This window comes from Dendrobates tinctorius, unplaced genomic scaffold, assembly GCF_039654945.1.
Source record: "Dendrobates tinctorius isolate UK_male_01 unplaced genomic scaffold, ASM3965494v1 ptg000122l, whole genome shotgun sequence".
Lineage (NCBI taxonomy): Eukaryota > Metazoa > Chordata > Amphibia > Anura > Dendrobatidae > Dendrobates > Dendrobates tinctorius.
The window spans coordinates 4,426,611-4,446,380 of record NW_027361790.1 but is presented as its reverse complement, the minus strand read 5'-3'; the positions used below and the strand labels follow the sequence as shown (position 1 = coordinate 4,446,380).

Genomic DNA, 19,770 nt, shown 5'->3' with positions numbered 1-19,770 from the left:
GAAGGTTTTCTTTCATTGGTGTCGAGAACATGGGGTTGCGCCATAATCCTTTTCGGTCCCCAACATCCTGGCTTTTCTGCAGTCCGGCCTGGACGCAGGGTTGGCGCCAAGTTCCCTTAGGAGGCAGATTTCGGCCTTGTCGGTCCTTTTTCAGCGAAAGATCGCTACCAATATGCAGGTCAGGACGTTCATTCAGGGGGTTTCTCATTTGGTGCCCCCCTATAGAGCACCTATAGACGCCTGGGACCTTAACCTGGTCCTGGGTGTCCTACAGGAAGCCCCGTTTGAACCATTACAGGAAATTTCATTGTCATATCTCTCCAGGAAGGTGGTATTCTTGGTAGCCATAACTTCCATTAGGTGGGTCTCGGAGTTAGGAGCATTATCCTGCAGAGCTCCTTTTCTTACCTTTTTTAAGGATAAAGTAGTCCTTAGGCCACCGCCGCCTTTTCTGCCGAAGGTCGTGTCCTCTTTCCATATTAATGAGGACATTGTTCTGCCTTCGTTTTGTCCAGCGCCAGTACACAGGAAAGGGTGCTCCACTCTTTAGATCTGGTAAGAGCTCTCAGGAGGTACGTGTCAAGGACAGCACCTTTTCGCCAGACGGACTCGTTGTTTGTGATTCCGGAAGGGAGCAGGAAGGGTCTCGCAGCCTCACGATCAACCATAGCCAGATGGATTCGCCTAACTATTCAGGAGGCTTACCGTATTAGAGGCGCACCGATTCCAACAGGGATAGGGGCGCACTCTACTCGGGCAGTGGGCGCCTCTTGGGCGCTTCGGCACCAGGCGTCGGCAGAGCAGGTATGCAAAGCAGCAACCTGGTCCAGCCTGCACTCTTTTTGTAAGCATTACAATGTGCATACTCAGGCCTCGTCGGATGCGAGTCTGGGTAGGTAAATTCTCCAAGCAGCAGTGGCACACCTTTAGACAGGAGGGCATGCGGCTTGGATCGGTGAGTTGTCCTCCCACCCAGGGACTGCTTTAGGACGTCCCACAGTCTGTGTCCCCAATGAGACGAAGGAGAAACATGGATTTTTGTGAGTACTCACCGTAAAATCCTTTTCTCCGAGACGCTCATTGGGGGACACAGCACCCACCCTGATAGCCAGTTGGCTCTTGTTTATTTAATTAGTATAATTCCTTATTTAATGTAGGGTGGTCCTTTTTCAGACACATGATTTTCTGCGTTAAGGCTAATTTTTGGATGTTCTCCTACTGCTTTTGCACTAAATTGGTTTCCGCCTGCTATCGGGGCGAGGGTGTATGCGGCGGAGGAGGAGCTAACTTGTTTTTTGTATGCCTAGTGTCAGCCTCCAGACGGCAGTAGCACACACCCACAGTCTCTGTGTCCCCCAATGAGCGTCTCGGAGAAAAGGATTTTACGGTGAGTACTCACAAAAATCCATGTTTTCCGTACAAAATTCAGAATTTTTTTTCACCACTTAAATAAAAAACAAAACTATAGGAATTTGGTATCTGCTTTCTCCTACTAATCTGGAGAATCACATAGCCAGGGCAGTTTAAACATTTAACATGGTAAATAAAAAAAAGAAATAAAAAAATCAAACAATTGTGGAATTGCACATTTTTGCTTTTTTCACTTCACTTGGAATTCTTTTCCCGTACACTATATGGTAAAATCAATGGTGCCATTGAAAAGTACAACTTGTATTGCAAAAAACAAGCCCTCATATTGCTATATTAACAGAAATCTATAAAAAGAGAAAAAATGGATAATGGCCCTTGGGGTGAAGGGGTTAATTGGGCAAGTGCAGGAGACCTGCTAATACCTGGCCAGCTGTCCATGGTGGTTATGCCCCAGTGCAGAGAGAGGTGTCTGTTATGCCTCTTATGGTGTGTAGGGCTCTTGGGCCCCAACTCCAGCCTTATATTTTTATGGAGTAAATGGAGAGTAGTTCATTTCTACAAGTCTGACTTGAATTGTTTCTTTGATTCTACAAAAGCGGAACTCATACATATGAAGTTAGTGTAATATTCCAGCTGGGAAGTGACAAATCTATTCACGAAAAGGCGAATCTCTAGCGCTTTCATCAAACTAATAAGCTATTTTCTGTTGACTTGTCATGACTACGGAATGGTTAGTAAATGTCACCAGTTAGGTCAAGAGCTTACCGAGCCTAAAGTTGGTGCCAGATCTACATTTTTCTGCTCCTCTCGTTGCGCTTTTTTGAATATTGAAAATTTAAGGCTTGGTTATGATGCAACTACTTTTTTCCTTGGCTAATACAAAAAAGCTACAAAGCCTTGGACATCTATTTCAGTAGCCTTGTGAATCAGAACAGTTCAGTTTTTCGTTTTCTCATGCTATGCTTTCCTTCTTATTCTGTCTTGCTCTTCTTGGGTTCAGTATGATTTCATTGCACCTTTCATGCCAGTGGTGGAATCCGCACAACCTAATTCATGGAGACAGGGCTTGCGCAGAACTGGCATTGTCCTTGTGCCAAGTAAAGGTGACCAATCTCTGGTGAGGAACTAGTGTGCACATTTGGCTGTGGTTACAGGCTGTACTTTAATCAGATTGACATCACTGTGCATGGTCTGACACTTACAAATGTTAATCTTGTATCTGCATTATATGCTATATTCAATGCCTTGTCTAACATTCAATGGCAATCTATTTGGTTTTGACAGTGGGCATTTTTCCATTGTTTTTATTACTATTAACAGTTTTCCTGTGTGCGTTGTTTTTTTTTTTTTTTTTTTTTTTTTTAGTGATATTTAACCCCATTGAGATTCACACTTGGGTTACTTAATCAAAAGTCCCCCTTCTTCCTCATGACAATGACATAAAATTCTTCTATTGTTATGGCTCGACTTTCATTACTTGATCAAATGCCTTTTGGAAATTTCAAGGATGATTGCTTTTGGTGTTGGGATTTTTTGAGACCCAAGATTTTTGAGAGTAAATCATTGCTTCAATATTTCTGGTTACAGTTCCCTACTCCTGCAACCAAAATCTCTCCTAAGGAAGAAGAAAGGAAGGACGAATCTCCAGCCTCCTGGCGTCTAGGACTCCGCAAGACTGGAAGCTATGGTGCATTATCTGAGATTACTGCATCCAAAGAAGGTCAAAAGGAAAGGGACTTCACTGGTGTCATGCGATCGGCTTCAAGTCCTAGACTTTCCTCCTCTCTAGATAATAAAGAAAAGGTAATCAACAGTCAGATACTTCCAGACACTTGTGTTCCCCTGAAAACAAAAGGATCAGGCCTTGGATGTAATTTGAAAGCGTAAAGTCAGCCAGCATATTTTCAAATTTTTTTTCTTTCCTAGTTATGAGCTTTGTATAACCCCCTCACCACCACTGTTTGGCGATTTTCAGCCAATACACAGTGTACACAAAGCTGCCAATCACTGGTGTGGGTAGGGATATATGGAGCTCTGCAGTAAGAGAACTGATAGATCTGCAACAGTTAAATCAGAGTTTTTATGGAAACTGCAGCAAGCAAGCCAGTAAGTGACACCTCAATGGAATCAAGGCCTTATATTAGGCTGTTGCCAGGATGTCAAAAACCTGGTGAGGTTCACTTTTGAAAGGCTTGTTAACGTTCTAGTTATTTGTGTCCCCAACTGTGCCGTGAACAGCATTATGTGGCACTTAGTGTCATTGGCAGCTCACTTCTAATCAGTAGCATGACAGCTGTTTGAGGGGGCATGTGAGCAAATCCATCCATCAGCCCATTAAAGGGCCTGTCACACTAAGCGTTATCGCTAGCCATATCGCTATAACATCACTGGTTTTGTGACGCAGCAGCGATATTGCTAGTGATATCGCTGTGTCTGACACTTGCCTCCGACCGTCTCCCCCGCTGGTTATCACTGATCGCGCGAGAACGTCCTGGACCGTTTCTCGTCGTCAGCTTCCTGCTGGGCTTCCTGTGGCGCCGACAAGCGACGCGTGGACGCGGACGTCAGGACGTCAGGATCGCCTCGTCTGACAGGTAAGTAGCGACCCCTGCTATGTCGCTGGTGAGATCTGCCTGTGTGACAGCTCACTAGCGACCACTTAGCGATGCACCAGCGATCCTGACCACGTCATATCGCTGGTCGGGATCGCTGGTGCATCGCTGGTGCATCGCTAAGTGTGACCGTACCTAAACAGAGAATGGTCCTGCGCACTTGTGTTTCTTGTTCTTCACAGTGTTCAATGGAGGCCGCATACTATGCTAATAATGAGGCAGTAAGGCCTTGTTCACTCATTTTACGTCTTGTAAAGGCTCTATTAGCAGCAGACTCCTTTATAACTAATGGACAAAATAATGCATCAAGTGTTTTAGTATCTAAAATAAACACATGGTCCTAAACAATCTCACCCCCATTATTCATTGGTATTAGTCAAGGTATGGATTCTATGCTGTGGTTTCCATTTGTAACAAAAACCACAGCTCGCATGTGAGCAAAGCCTACGTATTGGCCTATGACATCAATAATATTGAAGGAATGAAAAAACACCTTTCCACTTTTCCAATAACATTTTTGGCGCTATTAAAGAGGCTCATACTTGCAGGGATAATATATTCACTGAAAAAGCCTTTATTCTCATGACTCTATATCTGCTTCATTTCACTTGCTTATTGCCTTGTGCCCGAAAGAATTAACTTTTGGAAATAGAATATCCTAAACATTTCCTTTTATAAAAGGTTTCTCCACTTCCCTAAACCAAATCCAATGCAATTTTTGGCCTAAAGCTCATTGCACTCAAGAATATTTGGTATATGGCTGTGTGAATGAAGTGTTGTTGTTGTTATTATTATTATTATTATTATTCCATGGCACTTTACATGTGAAAAGGGGTATACATAATAAAAACAACTAAAAGACGCAAGCACATCATGCACGCGCTTAGTTACCCACTGTGTACCTTAGATACCGTTTGCAAGCCGAAGGGCAGCTGTCGGAATACTCGATGCTCTGCACGGGTCTGTGCTCGTGCAAAGCAGTGAGTATTCATTGCTCTCTAGCGAGCACAGTCAGCTGGAGCCTTCTTGCTGCTGTGGGCAGACACGTGTGCCGATACTTAAGAGAAATGAATATTCGCTCCATTCCACTGAATATTCATTTCTCTATCAGCACATGTGGCAGCCGCAGGAAGGTTCCGGCTGACACTCTGCACGCTAGAGAGTAATGAATACTCACTGCTTTGCGCACACACAGTCCTGGTGTGCAGAGCATTGAGTATTCAGACAGCTGCCCTTCGGCTTGCAAACGGTATCTAAGGTACACAGTGGGTAACTAAGCGCGCGTCACTTAGTTACCAGTTGTGTACCTTGGTTACCAGCTCCCTGCGCAAGCACACAGGTATCGAAGGTACACAGCGGGTAACTAAGTGACGGCGCGCGCTTAGATGCCCGATATTTACCTTAGATACCAGCTCCCAGCGTCTGCTTACAGCCCTGGGAGCTTACTGATCGTTGCTCTCCCGCTGCCACACGCAGCGATGCGTGCTGGCCAGCGAGAGGCTAATCAAAAAACGGCCCAGGACATTCGTGCATGATCAGCGATACCCGGTGGGGGGGCCGGTCGCTGATGCGTGTCACACACAGCGAGATCGCTGATGCATCACAAAATCAGCGATCTTGCTAATGATCTCGCTGTGTGTGATGGGGCCTTTAGACCTGTGACGGGGACAAGGGGGCAGGTTTAAGCATAATCACAGATGCGGATTCTTAACAGTGAGAGTAGTGAGACTATGGAACTCTCTGCCATATGATGTTGTAATGAGTGATTCCCTACTAAAATTTAAGGACATGGATAACTTTCTTGAAAAGTATAATATTACAGGTTATATGCACTAGTTTCCTTGATATTGCGTTGATCCAGGGAGCTAGTCTGATTGCCGTATGTGGCGTCGGGAAGGAATTTTTTGCCCCAATGTGAAGCTTACGGTTTGCCACATAAGGTTTTTTTGCCTTCCTCTGGATCAACATGTTAAAGCAAGTTAGGATAAGGATATGGGTTGAAACTAGATGGACTTAGTATTCCTTCAACTTTAATAACTGTTACTATGTTTTCAGTTGTTCTGTGCTCACAAATGTTGTTTTGTGTGATCCAAGCAACGCAAATGTAAATTTGTCTGTCCATAACACTTTTTTCCAATCTTCCTCTGTCCAATGTCTGTGTTCTTTTGCCCATATTAATCTTTTCCTTTTATTAGCCAGTCTCAGATATGGCCTTTTCTTTGCCACTCTGCCCTGAAGGCCAGCATTCCGGCGTCGCCTCTTCACTGTAGACGTTGACACTGGTGTTTTGCGCGTACTATTTAATGAAGCTGCCATTTTTCTAATGTACTTGTTTTGTTGCTCAGTTGTGCAGCGGGGCCTCCCAATTCTCTTTCTACTCTAGTTATAGCCTGTTTGTGCTCTCCTCTGAAGGGAGTAGTACACACTGTTGTAGGAAATCTTCAGTTTCTTGGCAATCTTCCATGGAATAGCCTTCATTTCTAAGAACAAGAATAGACTGTCGAGTTTCACATGAAAGTTTTTTTTTTCTGGCCATTTTGAGAGTTTAATGGAACCAACAAATGTAATGCTCCAGATTCTCAACTAGCTCAAAGGAAGGTCAGGTTTATAGCTTCTCTAATCAGCCAAAATGATTTCAGCTGTGCTAACATGCTTGCACAAGGGTTTTAAAGGGTATTCTAACCATCCATTAGCCTTCTTAGGCTACGTGCACACGCTGCGGAATGGGGTGCGGATTTGACCGGGCGGATTTTATAAAATCCGCAGGTAAATCCGCAGGTCAAAAGACCTGCGGTTTATCTGCGGATTATCCTGCGGTTTGGCCCTGCGGTTTCACCATCTCCACAGTGGTGGAGATAGGAAGCCGCTGCGGTTTTGTATTCCCATAGGGAATAATGGTACTGTACACGGCAGCAAAAACTGCTGCGGACCCGCAGCGGCCAAATCCGCTGCGGAACCGCAGCAGAATCTGCAGCGTGTGCACACACCCTTACACAGGTAACAAACACAACGTACCGTAAGAACACTGGAGTGATGGTTGTTGGAAATGGGCCTCTATACACCTATGAAGATATTGCATTACGAACCAGACATTTGCAGCTAGAATAGTCATTTACCACATTAACAATGTATAGAGTGTATTTTTGAATCATTTAATGTTAGCTTCATTGGAAAAAAAAACTCTGCATTTCTTTCAAAAATAAGGAATGGTAGTGTACATTTATAGGATATTTCATAACATTCCCAAATTCTTAAGAAAAATATTTTTAGCACATACTGCATTTAAATACTGTACCCAGTTTAGTATATATTTTAGGAGTCTGTGTTGGTCCGTTTTATTCCGATTCCACCAAAATGGATATAGACTCCGATCCACAGCCCTGCTAAGAATTGAGAACTTTTATAATGACTGATTAGTTCTGGCAGAGAAAGAAGCGGGTTTCTTAATAAAAATCAAAATGACAGTAACTCTTAAACATGCCTGTGTATTTTTACGGACACACCAAAACACAAGGATGTGTCTGATATTGATCATCATACTGCTCAAGCTTGCTACGTAAGTCTATGGGGCCATGAAAATGTAGACTGCACTTGAATGCCATTTTAGTTGCAGCCTTGTACTGTCCAGTAGTCATATTTGTTTGGAGAAACTTCAAAATTTCTTATGCGCCCACAAAAAAGTCAAAAAATGATAAATTACATTTCCAAAACTCAGATGAAAATCTTTTTTTTTTTTTTTTTTTTTTCCCCCCATCTTGGAAAAATGTCTCCTGAGTAAGGCCTCTTTCACACTTCAGTTCTTTGAAGTCAGTCAAAATCCGCTGTTTTTAGAAAAAAACGGATCCCATTGACTTGCAATAGCGGCGGATTTTGACGGATGGTCATCCGTTGCATCTGTTTTTTGACGGATCCGTCATAATTTTGGTGTCCACTGTCTGGAGTGGAAGGACAGTGAAACATTTTTTGTCTGCGTTAAAACAGCGGATAGCAACGGATCCGTCGCTGTCCGCCATGCGTTATAATGGACGCCTATGGGTGACGGAACCGTTGCAAACCGTTAATTGACGGAATCCGCCAACGGATTCCGCTTTTTTTATACTGAGCAAGCCCGGAAGAATTTCCTTTTATGAAATTTAACCCCAAGACCCGTTCTGGTAGCACAAGTCTCAAATCTCTCTCTCTATCCTATTGTTTTAAATTTAGCTGACGCAGATCCATCAAGAATACGGATTCGGTGCATCTGTTTGTCAAACGGAAGCGGATCCGTTTTTTTTTTTTTTTTTTTACACTTGTTTGATGTCAGTAAATCCGCCAAAGTGTGAAACAGGCCTAAGGTAGTGATTGTTGTGGTTGCTATTAGGAGAGTAGAAATAAGATCTGTTTCAGCATATATCAAGTTTTCAGACTGTTGAATGTACAGAAAATTGCTGCTTATCTGAAATCTCTGGTGACTTTGGAGTGATGCAAGCAATAGTACAGTAAAAAAAAATCTGTCCTAATAAATTAGACCAAGTGATTTTTCTTTTATGTTGAGTTTTTTTCCTGTTGGATGTAGGAAGATTTAAAGGAGTGGGAGTTTTTTACTTGTGATTGCGTATGTAATGTATATTCTTTCCTGTTTTTATAGGAGAAAGATGCTAGATCAACCAGGCTAGCGTATGTTGCTCCATCAATCCCAAGACGGCTTGCTAGTACTTCTGACATAGAAGAAAAGGAGAATAGGTAATGTATACCCACTATTTTCCATCTCACTTGGAACCTCTTTAATCCCTGCTTTAAAGGTCTGATGTGTCAGATCCCAGCCAATAGGTAATGCCCCTTTTTTCTTTTTGTTGTAAAGGCTTTAATTGAAACAAACACAGGAATATGTTTAAAGTTGTCTACAATTTTTCCCTACATGGTTATAATGGAACTAGCAATGAACCCGTTCTACGCCCGGGTGGCGAGGCTTTTAATTGCTATATGGTTTCCCATCCTGGTATGTGCTGCCACCCTCCTATCCTGGTACACATGGCACCCCTCATTCCTATCCTGGTATGCATGGTACCCTCACCCCCCCAATCCTGGTATGCATAGTCCTCTCACCCCCCCAATCCTGGTATGCATGGTACTCCCTCATCCTTATCCTGGTATGCATGGTCCCCTCACCCCTTAACCTGGTATGCATGGTCCCCTCACCCCTTATCCTGGTATGCATGGTCCCCTCACCCCTTATCCTGGTATGCATGGTCCCCTCACCCCTTATCCTGGTATGCATGGTCCCCTCACCCCTTATCCTGGTATGCATGGTCCCCTCACCCCTTATCCTGGTATGCATGGTCCCCTCACCCCCCTATCCTGGTATGCATGGTCCCCTCACCCCCCTATCCTGGTATGCATGGCCCCCTCACCCCCTATCCTGGTATGCATGGTCCCCTCACCCCCTATCCTGGTATGCATGGTCCCCTCACCCCCCAATCCTGGTATGCATGGCCCCCTCACCCCCCAATCCTGGTATGCATGGCACCCCATTCTTTCTGGTATGCATGGTCCCCTCACCCCCTATCCTGGTATGCATGGTCCCCTCACCCCCAAATCCTGGTATGCATGGCCCCCTCACCCCCAAATCCTGTAATGCATGGTACCCTTCATCTCCCAATCCTGGTATGCATGGTACCCTTCATCCCCCAATCCTGGTAAGCGTGGTACTCCCTCATTCCCCAATCCTGGTATGCATGGTCCCCTCACCCCCCAATCCTGGTATGCATGGCACCCCATTCTTCATCCTGGTATGCATGGTCCCCTCACCCCCTATCCTGGTATGCATGGTCCCCTCACCCCCTATCCTGGTATGCATGGTCCCCTCACCCCCCTATCCTGGTATGCATGGTACTCCTTCATCCCTATCCTGGTATGTATGGTCCCCTCATCCCCCAATCCTGGTATGCATAGTACCCCTCATCCCCCAATCCTGGTATGCATGGTCCTCTCACCCTCCCAATCCTGGTATGCATGGCACGTCATTCTTCATCCTGGTATGCATGGTCCCATCACCCCCCAATCCTGGTATGCATGGTCCCCTCACCCCCTATCCTGGTATGCATGGTCCCCTCACCCCTTATCCTGGTATGCATGGTCCCCTCACCCCTTATCCTGGTATGTATGGTCCCTTTCATCCCCCAATCCTGGTATGCATGGTACTTCCTCATCCCCCAATCCTGGTATGCATGGTACTCCCTCATCCTTATCCTGGTATGCATGGTCCCTTCACCCCCTATCCTGGTATGCATGGTACTCCTTCATCCCTATCCTGGTATGTATGGTCCCCTCATCCCCCAATCCTGGTATGCATAGTACCCCTCATCCCCCAATCCTGGTATGCATGGTCCTCTCACCCTCCCTATCCTGGTATGCATGGCACGTCAGTCTTCATCCTGGTATGCATGGTCCCCTCACCCCCCAATCCTGGTATGCATGGTCCCCTCGCCCCCCAATCCTGGTATGCATGGCCCCCTCACCCCCCAATCCTGGTATGCATGGCACCCCATTCTTCATTCTGGTATGCATGGTCCCCTCACCCCCTATCCTGGTATGCATGGTCCCCTCACCCCCAAATCCTGGTATGCATGGCCCCCTCACCCCCCAATCCTGTAATGCTTGGTACCCTTCATCTCCCAATCCTGGTATGCATGGTACCCTTCATCCCCCAATCCTGGTAAGCGTGGTACTCCCTCATTCCCCAATCCTGGTATGCATGGTCCCCTCACCCCCCAATCCTGGTATGCATGGCACCCCATTCTTCATCCTGGTATGCATGGTCCCCTCACCCCCTATCCTGGTATGCATGGTCCCCTCACCCCCTATCCTGGTATGCATGGTCCCCTCACCCCCTATCCTGGTATGCATGGTGCCCTCACCCCCTATCCTGGTATGCATGGTCCCCTCACCCCCTATCCTGGTATGCATGGTCCCCTCACCCCCTATCCTGGTATGCATGGTCCCCTCACCCCCTATCCTGGTATGCATGGTCCCCTCACCCCCCTATCCTGGTATGCATGGTACTCCTTCATCCCTATCCTGGTATGTATGGTCCCCTCATCCCCCAATCCTGGTATGCATAGTACCCCTCATCCCCAATCCTGGTATGCATGGTCCTCTCACCCTCCCAATCCTGGTATGCATGGCACGTCATTCTTCATCCTGGTATGCATGGCCCCCTCACCCCCAAATCCTGGTATGCATGGCCCCCTCACCCCCCAATCCTGGTATGCATGGCCCCCTCACCCCCTATCCTGGTATGCATGGTCCCCTCACCCCCTATCCTGGTATGCATGGTCCCCTCACCCCCCAATCCTGGTATGCATGGCCCCCTCACCCCCCAATCCTGGTATGCATGGCACCCCATTCTTCATCCTGGTATGCATGGTCCCCTCACCCCCTATCCTGGTATGCATGGTCCCCTCACCCCCCTATCCTGGTATGCATGGTACTCCTTCATCCCTATCCTGGTATGTATGGTCCCCTCATCCCCCAATCCTGGTATACATAGTACCCCTCATCCCCCAATCCTGGTATGCATGGTCCTCTCACCCTCCCAATCCTGGTATGCATGGCACGTCATTCTTCATCCTGGTATGCATGGTCCCCTCACCCCCCAATCCTGGTATGCATGGTCCCCTCACCCCCCAATCCTGGTATGCATGGTCCCCTCACCCCCTATCCTGGTATGCATGGTCCCCTCACCCCCCAATCCTGGTATGCATGGCCCCCTCACCCCCCAATCCTGTAATGCATGGTACCCTTCATCTCCCAATCCTGGTATGCATGGTACCCTTCATCCCCCAATCCTGGTATGCATGGTCCTCTCACCCCCCCCAATCCTGGTATGTGTGGTACTCCCTCATCCCTCAATCCTGGTATGCGTGGTACTCCCTCATGCCCCAATCCTGGTATGCGTGGTCCTCTCACCCCCCCCCATCCTGGTATGCATGGTACCCCTCATCCCCCAGTCCTGGTAAGCATGGTCCCCTCACCTCTCCTATCCTGGTTTGCATGGTCCCCTCACTCCTATTAAGACTACACACATACAAAAAAAAAAACACGTTTATACTCACCCTTCTTTCCTGTGCTCCAGCGCTGTCACCACGTTCTGCTGGAGGCCAGGGGAGGAGTCTGGCGCCGGAGTATGCGCATTCCCATAGCGCTGTCCGGCGCCATATTGCTAAAGACACTGCAAGTGTGTCTTCAGTAAAATGGCGCCAGATCGCGCTATGCGCACGCGCGATTCCGGCCGCACTCCCGGTCTCCTGCCAAAGAGAAGCTCCGCGGCAACGCTCCTCCCGGTCAGGTACGTATGTAAGTATGGCGTCGGAGATGTCGGTATGCAGTGTGTACAGTACCTCCATCTCTGGCGCCATACACACTCCTCACCGCTGGCCGCCTCATTCTGTCTTGCGCAGTCTATAAAGGCTTTGGACAGAGTGACGCTTACAGCATTATATTATAGATTATGGTTTACTTGCTATTTTCTAATGCAGTGATCCCAAACCTTTCTGATCTAGAGAGCCACATTCAGCCCTGAGAGAGGGTTGCAAGCCAGCTCCTGCCCCCCTCACAGTAGTGGAAACCAGAGCCCCCATTACGAGTATAATAATGACCAAAGCTGTTCCACAGTCAGCGGTTTTGAACAGCTGACATGTGCCTGCAATAGGTGCGGGTGGAATCGTGATCCACCCGCACCTATTAACTAGTTAAATGCTGCTGTCAAACGCTGACAGCAGCATTTAACAAGTGCTTCCGGCCGCCGGGCCGGAAATATGCACATCGCCGACCCCCGGCATGTGATCGGGGGTCAGCGATGCATTGGCATAACAACCAGAGTCTCCTAGAGACCTGTATGGTTGTTGATGCAGGATTGCTATGAGTGCCACCCGGTGTCGGTGCTCATAGTAATGCTGTAATTCTGCTAAATATAGGCGATCTGCTCATCGCCTATACGTAGCAGAGCCGATTTAAGTTGTGGCAGCTTCTAGCCTCCCATGGAGGCTATTTAAACATGCCAAAGATAAAAAAAAAAAAGCGGGGAAAAAATCAAAACCCCAGAATTACGTTTTTTTGGTCGCCGTGACATTGCATTGAAATGTAATAACGGGCGATCAAAAGATCGTATCTGCACATAAATGGTATCCTTAAAAACGTCAGCTTGGCGCATAAATAAGCCCTCACGCAACCCGAGATCACGAAAAATGGAGACGCTACGGGTCTTGGTGGGTTTTTGTTTGGTTTTGTTTTAAGCAAACCTTGGAATTTTTTTTCACCTCTTAGATAAAACAGAACCTAGACATGTTTGGTATCTATGAACTTGTAATGATCTGGAGAATCATAATGGCAGGTCAGTTTTAGCATTTAGTGAACCTAGCAAAAAAGCCCAACAAAAAACTTGAGATTGCACTTTTTTTTTTTTTTGCAGTTTCACCGCACTTGGAATTTTTTTTCCTGTTTTCGAGTACACGACATGCTATAGCCAATGATGTCTTTCAGAAGTACAACTCGTCCCGCAAAAAATAAGCTCTCACGTGGCCATATTCACGGAAAAATAAAAAAGTTATGGCTCTCGGAAGAAGGGGAGCAATAAACGAAAACACAAAACCGAATAAAGCTCCGGTCATTAAGGGGTTAAATTGCTCTTTAACGCCACTGGTCATGACTGGTCCGTGTGTGATTTTTATACTTTTATTCACATGCAGACTTTTTACGTTTCTTTCAATGGTTTCAGAGACCCTACCTTGTTTTAGTTCTAGTCGGGACAATGTTTTTTGCTTCCCTTTTTTCCAAGAGCTGTAACTAACTATTTTCATTTTCCCTCTGACAGACCTCTGAGGGTTTGTTTTTTTGTGGGAGTAGTTGTACTTTTGAATGACTGATTTTAGATTTTCTCCTGTGGTTAACAGGAATATGAAGAAAATGAAATTTCCCAAAAAAATGCAGTTCTACAATTTTTTTTTAGTTTTTTTTTCAACGATTGTTCTACAGTAAAAATTACTTAAGTATGATAGTCCTGGTCAGTACAACTATACCAAACTTGCATTTTTTTTTTCTTGTGGTGGAAATTTTTTTTACTGATGCTATTTTGGGGTAGATACGATAACTTCTTGCAATTTTTTTAGTGAAGTTGCAGCAACAAAAAAACTTGTAATCCTGGCTTTTAATTTTTTTTTTTTCCGATGCTTACTGATCGAGTTAATCTTTTAGATTTTCTTAGATGGTACTTTTATGAACGTGGTCATGTCACGTATGTGAATTTTTTTTTTTTTCGGTGCAGCAGAATTAATTTGCCTTTTACTAAATTGGGTTTTGCGTTCTTTCACAGAGAATCTTCTATTGGGCTATCGCGTCTTGGTGGTTCCTATACAAGAAGAAGATGGGATGACGACCTGAAGAAGAACAGTTCTGTTAATGAAATTTTAAATACCAACTATCAAGGAAGGTCTGAATAGTTTTCATTAGTTTTACACTACATAACAAAGTCATGTGGTGAAATGACAACCGTCGCTCTAGTAGTCTCCTGCTCAGATATGTAGTTTCTTTATAAGATGAAACCCCTTCTAATATTCAATATTGTACAGTTTTCTAGATGTTCTAAGGACTCAGGATCCCAAGTTTTGTTACTTTATTTTGTTATACACTAAAGCCTTTTTCCCAGATTCAGGTCCTTGGTTAGTAATTATGTCCCTTTAAAGTTAGCCACAGATTATTTAGATTTTACGTGATACAGATTAGATATATATCTATCAGCCACACCCACTCCACATGGCCCCACCCAATCACCAAGCATCTTTCATTTCAACAGAGCTGTTTAAAAGAAGCTGAGCTGTGCTTGGTTGCTATTAGCAACAGTTTTCCCACTCCACAACACCTCAGCAGACACTGACCGGGTGGGAGAAATCTAGCATCCCCAGGAACATAAGCTCCCAGCCATTGTCTGCCCCCCCAGAAAGAAGCAGAGAGCACATGACAGAAATGAATCACCCCCTCCCGTGCCCATATACCCATCACACATTCTCCATCCCATAGGCACATCTTCCCTCTTAAAGGGGATCTCCGGTATGGAATTTAGGGCAAATCCCTCAGCGCTCTGATTCTGACCCCAAACTTCTATTAAAGGGATCATTGGTATGGAAGCTAGGACCGTTCCACTAAGCGCTCTGGTTCTGACCCCAGGCTGGTGGGATGATGTGGGATATTAGGGGTAGTAGTCCAGTAGCTCTGGCTGACGGGACGATGTGGGATATTAGGGGTAGTAGTCCAGTAGCTCTGGCTGACGGGATGATGTGGGATATTGGGGGTAGTAGTCCAGTGGCTCTGACGGGATGATGTGGGATATTAGGGTTAGTAGTCCAGTGGCTCTGAAAGGATGATGTGGGATATTAGTGGTAGTAGTCCGGTGGCTCTGGTTGGTGGGATATTATAGGGAATATGGCTATGCAGAGTGGGTGGGGCTAGAATATATAGATAGATAGATATATAGATATTATATATACATGCATGCTGAAGAGCCTGGCATTGCCTGGGCACAGTAACCAACTGTGGTTAGTTATAACAAATTATAATGATTATATTGCACATAAAAGACGTGCATCTAATCCTATCGTGTGATACTGACTGCTGAACCGTCTATCTTATCCTATGTGATACTGACTGCTGAGCCATGTATCTAATCCTATCCTGTGTGATACTGACTGCTGAGCCGTGTATCTAATCCTCTCCTGTGTGATACTGACTGCTGAGCTGTGTATCTAATCCTATCCTGTGTGATACTGGGCTCCCCCTGCAGTCTGTGTCAGAGGGTGGTCTGGGTTGGCACGGTAATTGTGTTATTTCCAGCTTTACAGAAGGACGATAACACCATAGAAATGATAAGAATAATAGGCCTCAGTTACCACAACTGTCTACAAAGAAAACTGTTGCTGATAGCAACCAATCACAGCTCATTTTTCATCTGTTAAACCGCTCTGGGACAGCGTGGCGAGTTTTGAGTGGCGACTTTTGTGTTTCGACTTTTATGTGGCGAGGTTGGTGTATGTGTGGTGAAATGTGTGCTGAGGGTGGGATATGTGTTGAAGCACGTGGTAGTGTGTGGCGCATTTTGTGTGTGTTCATATCCCCGTGTGTGGTGAGAATCCCATGTCAGGGCCCCACCTTAGCAACTGTACTGTATATACTCTTTGGCGCCATCGCTCTCATTCTTTAAGTCCCCCTTGTTCACATCTGGCAGCTGTCCATTTGCCTCCAACACTTTTCCGTTCACTTTTTCCCCATTATGTAGATAGGGGCAAAATTGTTTGGTGAATTGGAACGCGTGGGGTTAAAATTTCGCCTCACAACATAGCCTATGACGCTCTCGGGGTCCAGACGTGTGACTGCAAGATTTTGTGGCTGTAGCTACGACGGTGCAGATGCCAATCCCGGATATACACACACACTTGAGCTTTATAGATATATATTATAAAATATAAAATTATAATTTGTTATAGCTAACCGTAGTTAGTTTCTATGCCCAGGCAACGACGGGCTCCTTGGCTAGTATACTACAATTTTCAGTTTAATCTTCAGATCGTATCTTTTCGGTTAATTTCTTCATAAGTCTGTGTTGGCAGCTTATTTGCCTCTTCATGATGAAGTAACATGTACATTCAGCCATTCATCTTTAAATTGGCCCTGAGGCACTTTGCTGCTAACCTTTTTTGTGTAAATTGACACAAGCCTTTATTCAAACCTATTATGAGTTATTCCATTTTTCTTTATTTTTTTGGATAGTATTTTTGTTTATAAGGCTTTGTGCCCACGTTAGCGTTTTTAAACGCTCAGGAAACTGATCCCCCTTCCCAGAAAACGCGCTTCTTGCTTGTTTTTTGCACAAGACGTGCGGTTTCTGGGAACATTGGGGGAATGCTAAAAACGCTCAGCAATGCAGAAATTAATGTGCATGCTGCGTTTTTAGCCGCTAAGCGATTACTGAGCGGTTAAAAACGCATGCATTGGCACAAAAAGCCAAAAATGCATGCAAATTAATTTGAAGCTTCTTTTAAGCGTTTCTGCAGCGTCTGAGCCGGCACAAACGCTGCGGAAACTCTTAAAGAAATGCAATGTGGACACGTAGCCTAATGGTTTCACTTTTGATATATATATATATATATATTTTTTTTTTTTAGTAGCTCCTTTGGTAGAAGACAAGAAGATCACATAAGTTCCAGTATTCCAAGTACTATATCTGGATCTACACCAACCATTACCTCTTCTGGGCTAACACGGAGCCTGTCTAGCACCTTTAGTACTTCAAGGAGTACTACAGGCTCTTCAGGCTTATCAAGCAGGTATTTACAATTTCCTCATCAAGCACTTTTGGCTCTTTCAATTTTTTTACATTAAAACAAAGTTTAAATGTCTAGAGAATGCTATATGGATTGCTCTATGAATAATTTTGGCGATCTTGATAGTACTTACGGCGTGATGGGTCAGTTCCCGCTTGCAATGTCCACTTACTGTCACCAATTGGTGATGGATGCTGATGCTCACTACAACAGCGCTTTTTTTTTTTTTTTTTGCACACAGGAGTAATTTTGTTGGAAAACCATGAAGCAGTTTAAAATATGCTCACACAAAGCTTTTTATCTTAACTTTGCATGATAAATGCAGAATATGGGCAAAAAAAAAATATTTGCACCTCTTTTGGTGCTGATTATAAATTTCAAACAGTTTTTCTTGTTTGTTTCAATGCAAGTGAACCATTTTGATCTTGATATGGATAAACTACATTAAGGCTATGTGCCCACGTTGCAGAAATGCTGCGGAAATGTCAGCAGCATTTCTACAAGTCCCTGCCGCGGGTAAAACGCATGTGGAATTCGCATGCGTTTTCCCACAAAAGACAAGCGTTTTGCAAGCGTTTTCAGCTTGCAGAATGCTTGCGCTTTCCAAGCGATTTGAAGCATCGCATGGAAAGGTGATTGACAGTTTGGTCACACTTGTCAAGCATAGTGCTTAACAAGCGTGACCACCTTTTTACTATTGATGCTGCCTATGCTGCATCAATAGTAAAAGTTAGAATGTAAAAAATAATAATAAAAAAAAATAAAAATCTGGATATACTCACCTTTTGGTGGCCCCCGGCCCTCAGTGACGTTGCCGGCAAGCTCCATTCCCAGGGATGCATTGTGAGAATCACCTCAGATGATGTAGCGGTTTTTTTTTTTTTTTTATTCTATATTTTACAGGATTATGGTACCCAGGGCACAGAGGAGTCTCCTCTCCTCCAGACCCTGGGTACCATCCGCACATGAAGCGCTCACTTTACGCATGGTGGGCATAGCCACATGCGTAATGTGAGTGTTTCAATGCAATCATATGGCGGCGGAATCGCCGGGATTCCGCAGAAATAATGAACATGCTGCGGGTTTTACCGCTATGCGATTCTGCAGTGGTAAAATCCGTAGCATGGGCACAACAACTGCGGAATCCCATAGGATTGCATGGGGATGCGTTTTTATAGCGTTTTTTTTAAGCTTTTCCGCTGCGGCAAAAACTCTTAAATGCAATGTGGGCACACAGCCTAAAAACCCAGAAATAATTGAGATGCTCCATTTTTGTAAAGAATGCACTACAGGTCAGAAAAATGCAAGGAAATCTTATGAAAAAATGAGATTTTAGAAATCTCATTCACTTTGATGTCACTGTAAAATGTGACAAATGAAAAAGCCCTTAAACTTTTCAAAGGGTTTAAAGGATGTTGATATGGTTTCCTGCCAAAAGCCATTCCACATGTCCAGGAGCTCGATCTAGTATTGCATCACATTTCAGTTGAAGTGATTGATGCTAATCTATGCTTCTAGACAAGGTGCTTGGGGTGTGTGCATGCATTGCAGATTTGTTGTTTTTTTTTGTTTTTCCTGCGTGGATTTGTGCCAACCTGATGACAGGAAAGTGTATGAGACCTGAAGTGTCATGGTACAGAAAATAATCTGCAGCATGTCAGATCAGAATTTTTACTCAACGTGTGCACATAGCCTAAAGGTCTGCAACTGTTTTTTTCCTTTTTTTAAAAAGGGGAAAAAAAAAAAAAGCGTATGTAGTTTTTTCTTTATCATTAATTCATTATTAAAACAAAACCAATATTTTTCCATTCCGTGAATCACAGGATCACATTCTGTAGTTTTTCAATGACAACTAGGCAACAAACTCGTAATAATGGCACCTAAAGGGAATTGAACATTTGTGCCAGTATTTTTTATAGATTTCAGCGGGTTTCGAAATGCATTTGTATCCATTTATTAGAGGAAACCTCCTAACAAAAATACTGTCCAGCAAGGACAACGCTTTTAAAAGAGGGCCTTTTACAAAATGTTTCCCGTTGAACTGAATACACCATGTAATAGGCGCTGCAGAGACAAGTAAAATGTTTGTGTTTTTTATTTGCCTCTGTTATATAGATATTAGTGATTAAAGTATTTACCTATAGAGTTAATTTATAAATCAAAGTTGATATTTTCACTGAGAGATTTCACTGAGGACATGGACTTTTCCTTTCGGACGCTGACCAATTATAAGCTGGCAGCAACACACTGGGGGAAAGAAGCACACTTATAGTAGGATAACGCTGCTGGGTGATGATGTGCTGGTGCACAGCAGACCTGAATGTGATTAACCGATAAGTTTCAGCTCTCATCTCTGGCATTGTGTGGGGAGCGGCAATGCTTCAGTCTCTACAAATACGCTTAGTAGCTCTGTTCTCAAATTGAAATCTGTATTTAGT

The 19,770-nt window shown here is 44.6% G+C and overlaps 1 protein-coding gene across 2 annotated transcripts in view; it reads left to right on the top strand.

Annotated features, from left to right (window-relative positions):
• Positions 1-19,770, top strand: part of PPP1R12A (protein phosphatase 1 regulatory subunit 12A) — a 167,884-nt gene that overhangs the window by 80,906 nt on the left and 67,208 nt on the right. Inside the window, exons 10-13 of one of the 2 annotated variants that reach the window (XM_073541516.1) lie at positions 2,959-3,174; positions 8,611-8,705; positions 14,332-14,448; positions 17,177-17,335. In XM_073541516.1, coding sequence (XP_073397617.1) covers positions 2,959-3,174; positions 8,611-8,705; positions 14,332-14,448; positions 17,177-17,335 — 587 coding nt within the window. Of the gene's footprint in view, positions 1-2,958; positions 3,175-8,610; positions 8,706-14,331; positions 14,449-17,173; positions 17,336-19,770 lie in introns of both variants that reach the window. The other variant, XM_073541515.1, reaches the window with a different exon arrangement.